Here is an 11,316-nt window from a genome sequence, read left to right as displayed (position 1 = left end):
GGTGCAGGTGGTAAGAGATAGCCGCGGGTGGGACGTGTCTTCGGCGGCCTCTTCAACCCCCGCTACGGAGCGAGTGCGCGAAATTACTGCGCAACCCTGGAAAGGTTTCCAATTTCAAAACTCTTTATCAGTTTTCCATTATTTTCGATAATATGCCAATTACCTGATATCGTGGGGATACTGCCAAAAGTTGGTAAATCGATAATTATGTTCAACCAAATTGCTTCGGGTGTTGATATATTCCACTTGCGTGAGGATGAGTTTAGGTGGACGCTATTTTATAAATTCTTAAAATAGGGACTTCTAAGCAAACTCGGTGTACTTCTTTGAACTTCTATATATGTGTAATTGTATTTTCACTGCTTTTGCATGTTTATATGATTATGTTCTCTTTTATATTTTCATTTTAATCATTTTTATTACTTTTTTCTTTATAATTATGTTTCATGTCATGTAGTGAAGGTCTTAAACTTATAATTTGTAATGTCCACAATACGTTAAAAAAATAATTGAAATTGAAATTTAGGTACCTATGTAGAGTTAACAACGGATTATGTGTCTAAAATAATATAAATATGTATGCTAGAAAAAAACCAGGTCATCCGATATATGGAAAATGCACATAATGCACAATGAAATTAGCATTTTCTTTGATTTTACAGGGCAAATCGAACTTCAAATTACTCCATAACATGATTTTGAGACCAACTTTTGCCAGTAACCCCTCGATATATTTGTCTTAGATGATCTGTAACGCATAAGAGAAAACATATGGAAATGCGTAAGTGAGAGAGCGAGACGGGAGAAGACGTATTAAACATACACGTAAATGAAGATTCTAAATTTGAAAAATATAGGAATAAAAAAAATGGTTTATTTTATTCGTTTCGTGAAAGAAAACAATTAATGATACTCTAATATAGCACCAGTGTTGCCAACCGTACTATAATTATAGTACAATACTATAATTTTGATTCTGCGAAAATTGTAAAATACTATAATTTTACGCCAAATCTGCCAAAATACTATAATTTTAAAGGATTCAAGATGAAAAATGTTCCTATACTATATTGTTTACAGAAATACTATAATTTTTACGCCGTTATACTATAATCAGCACAGAAAAAGATGGAAACACTGCATAGCATATCGACTATAATATTATAGAAAGAATTAAACGACATTAAAATTGATTTGTGACAGATTGACATAAATGTATAATGAAATATAATGGTGACGGATAAGAAACACGATTTTGAAAATGATATAGGTATCTATGAAAATGTCAATTTCAATAAGAATATATGTACTTACTCGATTAAAACTAAAGAGATTTCAGTGACAACATACATAAATCGAAGTGGCAGTGTTAAATAATCAACAAATTGGCGTTTAGATAAGAAATTAGTGTACTTAACAAGAGATTTAGGAGTAATTATAAAATACACCCACGGTGGCCGCGCGGCTTAAGCGTTGGACTATCACGCCGTGGGTCTCAGGCTCGAATCCTGGGTCTGGCAAGTACACATATTGTTTTTAAATTTTTGTGTGAGTCAGGGTATGGACCTAATAGGTTGAGCAAGTGGCTGACATCCATTTCTCGTAAAAAACAAAATCTGTTAATACAAACCTCTACTCTGTGGAGGCCCATATGATCATATTAGGATCGGACATGGTCGGGGAAAAAAATATGTATGGGGTGCTGTAATCTACGGTAACCTTAGGCAACATACACAATCAATTAAAAATATTAACATTATGGATGAGGAATAACATCAGCTAAGCGTCGCGGTCGCCACCTGACAAATGAACGAATTTTTTTCAGCGATGGCGTTTTTGGCAAAGTCAGGAGACTAAAAGACCGCCAGGATGATGCAACAGCTCAAAAATAAATAATCGAGTTGAACATAGTAAAACGTATGAGAGAAATTGAGACAGGGAGACGACGTATGGGAATGTTGACCAGTAACGTCCCGTAGGGGTAGGCAGATTGAGCGTCGCTCGGGGGGCGGCAGTTACCCAAAGGGCGGCAAATCGAGGCAAATCATTAGGTATATAGAAATAGCTACCTAAACTTAGTAATAACGGAAATAATTAAAAAAATTCTGCTCACTGATTGGAATCAAAATGTATTAATTAAGTACTATAATAGTTTTAACAGAATTTTCTTGTCGGGTTCGTGATGTCTAGTTTACTTCTGTTGTCCTTGGAGGTCACGTACTTGGTGAACACCAATGACACGTGTATACCTAATTTTAAATGTACCCAAATATGTTTGCCAGTCACTCAATAGTTTTGAAAGTAAAGTTGTCAAGTGTATTTTTAAACGTACCTAACTATCTGAAACCGGAGACTTGCAATATTGTCTATTGAAGTAATATTGGCATTTAAATTAGATTTAATCGTATATATATATATATATTTTAGTAATGTATCTATACAACACATTTCTTAGATATTGGAGTCATGAAAGGATGATATAAAGTACACTACCTATAAAGTACCTCATACACAGAGGGTTTTGAATGTGTGACTGTCGTACGAAAATGAAACACGCATTATGCACGTGCAATAGTGTGTGCAATACATCAATATTAAATGAGCGTTAATGCATAAACCCAGAGTAGTTGTCAGTATTCGACGTATGACGTATTCTTCACACGTGTTTAAGTTTATCCCGGCTTACCTGCTACTCCTTACCCGTTAGGTATTTCAGTTCCCATTATTTCTGAGTTCCCTGGTGGTTATCGAATGCGCGTGGCGTTTGGCGTAGTTGGCCATTAGAAGTAATTAACGCGTTATTTAAATGTGGTAATTAAAAAGTAATTAACTGGTCAGCAGTGAATGTGTGATCATATTAAGTATATTATTAGGATCGTGAGTGTCCGTTTGTGTCATCCGCGCTGTCTTGTCTACTGGACATACCGTGTCATAATGTAAAAGCAAATTTTATAATAGGTTGGTAACACAAAATTGCGACCGACGTCACCTGTATTCAAGTTTCGAATATATATTATTTTCGCAACACATTTTCATCTAGAGTCCCGCCGATTTTCCCGGCTGTGGGGTTGGCGGAGGTCTGAGGGGATGTCCCGACAGGCAGCAGCCGCCGGGTCCAAGCCCGTCAGTGGGATCAATACGCGAGATCACTCGCCCGCGAACGCACCGTCGCTCGATGAATCTCTTGGCTACGTTTCCACCACATGCAGGCGACTCGTACACGTATCTGGCAAAGTGGCAAGGCCTGCACGCACACCACTAATCCAATAAATACAGCCTCCCTCGACCAGGGCGCCCACACAAACATGAGGGTTTAATATTTTATTATGTCACATTAAAAAATATATGTTGTGAACAATGTCGTCACAATACCTTTTATTGTAAGTCAGTTGGAAAAAAACTTTCAAAAACATTCTTAGATGTTTTCGAATATTTATATTTGAAATAATGTATTCACTCAAATCATGTTATACAGTTATACAAATGCACAGAACAGATAATAAATACAATTCCTATAGGCTATATTCAATATACTACATTTTGATGCAGGGTTTTGAATGTGTGAGTGTCCTACGAAAATGAAACACGCATTATGCACGTGCAATAGTGTGTACCACCAATATTAAATGAGCGTCAATGCATAAACCGAGAGCAGTTGTCAGTATTCGACGTATGACGTATTCTTGACACGTGTTTACGTTTATCCCGGACTCTTTCTTACTCGAGACCAGTTACCTGCTACTCTTTACCCGTTAGGTATTTCAGTTCCCATTATTTATAATTAGTTAGCTAATAAGAAAATATAACGTAATTATCATTATATTAGTTAAATACAGTAACGTCCCTCGACAAAATGCCCCCCCTAAGCAGCGCCAATATGCCGCCCCATTTTTTATACCGTATTTTTTATCATCCTTTCATGACTCCAATATCTAAGAAATGTGTTGTATGGATACATGAATAACAAAATTTATACCTACCACTAAATCTAATTAAAATGCCATCTCAAGCTACCTACTTAAATAGTAAATATTCAAAACTCGCGAATAACTGGCAAAAATATTTGGATAAATTAATTAGGTACCTACCTAAGTATTTACCTACCCATAATTCAATATAATTCGCAAATATGCACGTGTCATTGCTAGTCATCAAGGATGTGACGTCCAAGGACAACGGAAGTAAACTAGACATCGCGAACTCGACAAAAAAAATTCAGGCCTGTTAATTAATATATTTTGTTTCCAACCAGTGAGCTCAATCTTTTAATGGAAAGATATTTCCGTTATTACTAAGTTTAGATATCCATTTCTATATACACCTAATGATTCTCCTCGATTTGCCGCCCTTTGAGTAACTGCTGCCCCCAAGCGACGCTCAATCTGCCAACCCCCACGGGACGGGTTAATTATGTTTATTTATAGTATTTTTTCCGCATCTCAATACACTAATTTTATAGTGAAACAAATCATTAAAATATATAACGTTTGAAATTATTCATGTCATTCGAAGACCGATATTTTTTTTTTGAAAGAGAAGCATAAAATTAATTGAATTTGTCATAAAATCGAATAACCCTTTCTGTGATTAATCATTAATTTAATTCAATACAGGAACGTCTAGATCTCACGGAACATTAGTAAATCAAGGTTTATAATTTGAAATAAAGATTTGTGAAAACTAAAACAAACGCCATAATCTATTTTTTTTACTTGCTTCTGTACTTGAATCAAGGTATCGATATATAAAATATAAGATCGGTATTGCCTTACGACATTATCAATTGGAAGACGAACTTGTAAACGGGAGACTGGTTTAGAAAAGTTACCATAGATAAAATTAAAAAATAATTTAATTGTGTTGGTAATTATGTTTCCAACAAGTTTACAACATAACAACACTATCTAACAATATCCAAGTATCCGAATTATTAAGTAACTTATTACTTATAAGAGAATTTTCGTTAGCAATTTGCGCTACTCTCTTTAGAGTGAAAGCAGTGGATGCATCCAGATATAATATACCTTTTTGGGTCGACAATGTTTCAGTTGATAAATCAAAACATAAACAAAACAAAAAACAAAACTACTCGATTAAAAAAAACTGTAATTAAAAATATTCATTAGATATTTCAGTAGTGAATGTAAATATAGTACATACATTGTATGCTTTGTCAGATACGTCCCTAGGCAAAGTGTCACCCAGCAGACTTAGAATGTCATCTCATTTCATTTTTAGTATCAAATTGTGAACAAATTTGTTAAATGCTGTCTTACCTATTTGCTTACCATTCTATTTTCGGCTACATTAAAAACCATTAAAGTATTAAACACGATCTACTGAGGAATATAGCATTTCCTACTTTCAAACGGCAGAGGTTTCAAGTACGTGAGACACTGACAAATTTGGAGGTCCCCTGTGTTTTTTAAACTAAGGTGTCGGTTTTTTTCAACAACGCGACCGCATCGTCTGCTTTACAGAAAACCGCCACTGCTCTTAAAAGTAGTAACGATCGTATTCGTTTCTTCATTTCCCGACTTGTATAATGTGCTGCCCCTAAGCAACGCATGGCCTGCCTACCGTCACGGAATATCACTGTTACTTTGCGTCACATTTATTTCACAGGAGAACAACAACGATTATTATTATGCTAGTATTATTTTATGTTGTTTGAGGAACGTTTGATTTGACTCCGCGCGTTGAAGATGACTCATGAGAGTTTCAACCAAGCCTGTCTGTTCTTCAAACTAACCGTGTTTCGGCGTCCTGGAAGGCCGCTAAATACCATCCACAGGGTGTATAAAGCGGACCTACAGAATACGACGAGCATGACCCGTGAGGACGCAAGAAGTTCGGTGAGCAACTTTGATTCTCTGGGGCGGATACTTCAACTAAGGAGCGGCCATGGATCTTCTTCTTCTGTCGTGTCCATGCGAGAAATGCGCTTAGAATCTTCCCAACCATACTTCGGTCCCCGTGATATCCGCGTAATTGGTTTCATACATACCATTCGATGGTGAAGCTGGTAAGACACACACTACAGACAGACTATCTTCCGCATTTTCCTCAGCGCCACAATCACAGATTGAATGATCATCAGATTATCCCCACTCAGGACTCCGGGTTTAGTGCCAACAGGAGTTCAAATGAGGACACCGTTATTTATTAATAGGTACTATTAAATTTGATAAAGAAACAAAATAGTAGGTAATGCATTCGTGCAACCATATAATTAAGAAAAACATATAAAGCTTAAAAATAAACTTGTTATTGAACATACATAATTTGAAAACACCTCAGATATTATACCCAATAGAAAAAAATAACATTTGAAAAAAATACGACGCCTGACTGGATTGTTGTGTTGTTTTCAAGTTATGTATGTTCAATATTCACATTCTCAAATCATGCGAATTATTCCTTGAATAATTCTTTGGCGATATTGCGTACTCTTTCGATCGCTATGTGGTTGATTAAGTCATATTAATGACGACGTTCCCCCCTCTCAAACCATTTTAACAAACAGGATTTATCCAGCAACAAGTTAAAGATAATCATGCTCTTAAATAATGAAAAAATATAACGCACAAAATATGTGTTTAGTCCCAGAAAATCCCGGAAAAACCAGCAGATTTCTCTACACAAGCTGCATCCCTGCACCATTCACACACGCCCGCAGTTGCATCCACACGGATGCATACAACAGACCCACACACTTTCGCGGGAAAACCTTCGATTTAATACGGCACTGCCTGGGGTTGGTGGAAGAATAATCACAAGTAAGTAAGTATGTACCTACATCAATGTTCGTTCCGACTCACTTGCTCGCGTAAATGATTTCAGGCAGGTGCTTACCGGAATGACCTTGCGCGAAAATTACCACGTGTGAGTCGACCTTTACAGGTATATATTTTATTATAATGTAGGTACCTACTGATCTGACCTAAACCTACTGATCTGGAAAAATCTACTGTTTATTTTTCTTATAGGTTTCTAATATTTACGCGGATCATGTTGATTAATACCTTTACATACTTATAGGTACTGTACCTTCAGAATGCTTGCCACTCATTCCATATGTCGGAGGCTCGAATGCCGTGACTGGAGATTCACAATAATGTTGTTTCAATCGATAGGTATAATCTTTGGATCCAATGCGTCAATATCAATAATTTGCGTGAGTAGTGCCGCTCCTAGCAAATGCGAGGCCCAATTGGATTATACCTATGCGCGAGGCCCCTTGGTATGAGCCACGATTATTATAATAATAATCGTCCACTCCACGGACAATAATAATATAATTGTCCACTCAAAAATGGTTGACTAACGAGATCGGTCTGAATAGTTTACAATATGAAAAACAGTTTTCTTGTTTAAATCTTCATCCTTAACAATTTACAGGGCATTTAGACAATATTGAATATTGTTAATAAATACATAATAAACAAAATTACTTGTTAATTCAAAGCTTCCTTATTATCTCAAAATTAGTCATAATTATTCAAAACTTAAACTCGTATTATCTTCTTCAATAACATAAAATTAATACAAATAATTACAAGATAAAAAAAACTTTTTATACCTATACAACGTTTTTAAATTCTGTTGAACCATATATACTTGACTTGGCTAGCTTAAACGATCAAAAAAAAAAATGTACTTGACATGTCATATTGATTTCCATAGCAACGCACGTATATATTAATAGTAAGTTGCTAGGACCCCAGATCCTAGCAACCAAAAATGGTGTCGAAATAACTTTTCATACAAAACAGAATTAACTGAAAATGAATTCAATTCTACTTAAAGATAGCTAAAAGTATTTAAAAAATGCATTGGCATCGTGTTCTGATATATTCTAAAAGTTTCAAATGTCTAGCTAGTCGGGAAGTTAGTAAAAAATCGATTGCAAGGTTTGTACCGGACAAAGAACCACCGGACAAATAAGAATACGGGCTAAGAAAAACGTTGTAAAATGTATACCTACCTACCTACCGCATGTTTCATATGTTTAATTTTACTTAAGTTTCTGGTTAGATTTATTAGAAACACGTGATAGGTACCTAGGTGCTCGAATTTTTCCGGTAATTCTATGATTTTACTGCACAGAGGCGTCGCGTTTCAAATGTTTATTCAAATATAGACGGCAATTAAACACCATTGTTTATATATCTTTTTTTTTGTTATTTTATTGCGTCACCGAAGTCACTTCTGCCATGCCAGGCCTGATTGGGTTCAATCGGTCCAGTCACCCAAGACCAGCCCTGTGCAGGCAGGTGCCTTACTTGGTGGCTGCGTGCTAAGTGACATCCTAGTGAACGAACGCACACTAAATCTTATCGCAATGGCCACCTGCACGCTTCGCGCCTCGCTACGTGATTATGGGTCACCTCGTGAGTCTCCCAGCGAACAAACGTGTTGGTTGTATCACCTAGTGATTTTGCCAATGTCTATGGATTTTGCAAGATGGCGGATGTTTCTTCAGTACAGTGATGCCAACAGTACTATAATTATAGTACAATACTATAATTTTGATTTCGCGAAAAATGTAAAATACTATAATTTTACGCCAAATATACCAAAATACTATAATTTTAAAGGATTCAAGACGAAAAATGTTCCTGTACTATATATTTTTTAGAAATACTATAATCTTTACGCCTTGTACTATAATCAGCATAGAAAAATATGGCAACACTGCTTCAGTATGAAAAACAACGTCAAACACCATATATTTTGAGGTTATGAATAATGACACATGGGATGAATGCATCCAATAAGTTCGAATTTGAGACTTTCGAAATTTTAAACATAAATTCTCTGTGAGAAGTAGCTTTCTGGTTAGTTTTGAGAGTGACATATTATCGTTGTTGACTTGAGCACTCCCAAATGACAATGAATTTGTACCTAAAGTCGCGTTGACACGGTCCAAGTACGCCATCCAAGTGCACTCGTATGAGACATCTCCATACTAATTATTCCTATCCAAGCTACTTGGACCGCGTCCTACTCATCCAAGTTAGCTTGGATAGGAAAAATTAGTATGAAGCTGTCACTTGGATGGCACTCGGTCCAAGTGTACTTGAACCGTGTCAACGCGGCTTAAGCTCGTAGCGTGCAATGTGGCAGTAGTGTTTTTTAATAGACAAGCATAGCATCTAGCTCAGGATTAGCGAAGCACCTCCCTATGTGGCCGAAGCCTAACTGTTTTTCAACCCAAATAATGGGTGTTTGTGATAAGTTCCCTTCCTTCACCGTCTTCCCGAATAGACTAGATAGGTATAACATTAAGGTACCTACAGCCAATAGAAATAGTACACACCTAAAACAAAATAACATATTATTAAATACCTACTTAAGTACTTATATTTATTTTTAACATAATTTTTTTTTATTATCTCGTTCTTCTGTAGGTACAAAAAAAAATCTTGACGTAAAACACAGTTTACACATTACATTGTCTATGATTATTATGTATATTATCTATGATTATTATGTGTATAAAATAATATTAGTCTATGTCTGCCAAATGTCAATTTTGCTAAATCTCATACTTGCGTTTATGTTTATCGAAATTGACTCCAAACTGAAACAACTTATTTGTTATGAATAAATATTTTACTAGTTTGTTGATTAAAGATATGATATGAAAACATATTTACGCTCTTATTTTCAATATCATTTGAGCATCTTTGTTGACATTTCTCAAGATTTATAACCTAAATAATTGACATTAGAGTAAATTCCGATTGACATTGTTAACACTTTTAACAATGACAGACTCAGATCTCTACGTTGCAGTCATTTGTTCATCTAATATGAACAGAAGTATGGAAGCGCATGCTTTTCTCGCCAAAAAGGGGTTCAGAGTAAAATCCTTTGGCACAGGAGACAAAGTTAAACTGCCCGGCGCGTCTGCAGATAGACCAAACTGCTACGAGTTTGGAGTTCCATATGACGATATTTACAATGATTTAATGGAAAAGGACAAATCGTTTTACACACAGAACGGATTACTTCACATGCTCGACAGAAATAGAAGAATTAAACCTCATCCGGAACGATTCCAAGTATCGCTGGAAAGATTCGATGTCATAATCACATGTGAAGAACGCGTTTATGATCAAGTCGTCGAGTGGATATCATCACAACCCTCTTTGTATAGCCAACCTGTCCATATCATAAATGTAGATATCCAAGATAACCACGAAGAAGCGACAATCGGTGCATTCCTTATAAGTGACATGGTAACATTGATGGCTCAAAGTTCTGACTTAGATAATGATATTGATGAATTACTCCACGATTTTGAAGGGAAATATGAAAGGCCCATACTGAACTGCGTTTTATTTTATTAAATGCCTTTAATTAACTACTTATTTTCACAAATCATTTTGAGTTAAAATTAATTTATGTTTAAAACCTAAACTAAAACACTTATAATATTTTTCAATAAGCAATGTTAATTTACAGAATAATTAATTAGTAAATATTATATTCGCAAGTTATATTGGTAGGTAGTCATTACGTAAATATTCTTTATTGTGGAATATTGAAGTAATGAAATAATAATTTATAATATAATAACTATTTTATCTATTAATAGACAAATAAAATAATAATGATCTTCCAAATAATTTATGTGTGTTTTTATTATTGATTTTCTATTATAAAAAAATGATCTATATAGTGGTACCCTGATTTTACACGCCCAATGGTGTTATATTATATTTCATGTATAGAAATTTTATTTTGAGATTTAGGTATCTATGCAACTTCAAGTGCATTGATGAATAAAATAAAGAATGTCTATAATCAGTAAAGTTTTGTAATAAAGAAACATGTTACAATCGATAGCATTAAGTAACACATTTCTTTATAAAATATAAATAATGTATCAAAATGTTGGACTTTTATCGATCGAATCTTCTGTTGTCACCCCATTAATATTGCTGAAGCAAGTGCAAGTTTTATGTAAGTACCACTATTGTATGCAAAATAAATTAAGCATACCTTTTTTTTCAAAGTTTGTATGAAAATTAGTGGTCCTAGTAGCCCTCAGAGTGGGTATTCAGTAAAGCGAGTGGGTATTGTTCGGCAAAATAAAGCCGTGCTTTTAGAACCTCAATTTTATTATTATTAACTTAACTATGAAACGTTATACCATCATTTTGTGTCTCAGTACGGCTATCAAATTTAAACAACATAGTTAACCATATTTACTACTAAAAATACCACTAACTTTATATTTAAGGCTATACTTCAGCTGGGGCTCGGTCTAAAACGCATGCATTTAATGTTATGTTTATTGTTCTA

General features: G+C 35.0%; 1 protein-coding gene across 1 annotated transcript; it reads left to right on the top strand.

Annotated features, from left to right (window-relative positions):
• The first annotated feature begins 9,530 nt into the window (after positions 1–9,530).
• Ssu72 (Ssu72 CTD phosphatase) lies at positions 9,531–10,605 on the top strand. The gene has a single exon (XM_085958727.1). The coding sequence runs from the start codon at positions 9,774–9,776 to the stop codon at positions 10,356–10,358; it is 585 nt and encodes a 194-aa protein (XP_085814853.1). The 5' UTR covers positions 9,531–9,773; the 3' UTR covers positions 10,359–10,605.
• The last annotated feature ends 711 nt before the right edge of the window (positions 10,606–11,316 follow it).

This window comes from Rhyacophila brunnea, unplaced genomic scaffold, assembly GCF_057557595.1.
Source record: "Rhyacophila brunnea isolate RB1 unplaced genomic scaffold, BYU_Rbru_1.0 scaffold_8, whole genome shotgun sequence".
Lineage (NCBI taxonomy): Eukaryota > Metazoa > Arthropoda > Insecta > Trichoptera > Rhyacophilidae > Rhyacophila > Rhyacophila brunnea.
This window is presented reverse-complemented; position numbering and strand designations above follow the sequence as displayed.

What these genes read in the sequence shown, in the direction of transcription:
- Ssu72 (XM_085958727.1), top strand. Translation starts at nt 9,774, where the DNA reads ATGACAGACTCAGATCTCTACGTTGCAGTCATTTGTTCATCTAATATG.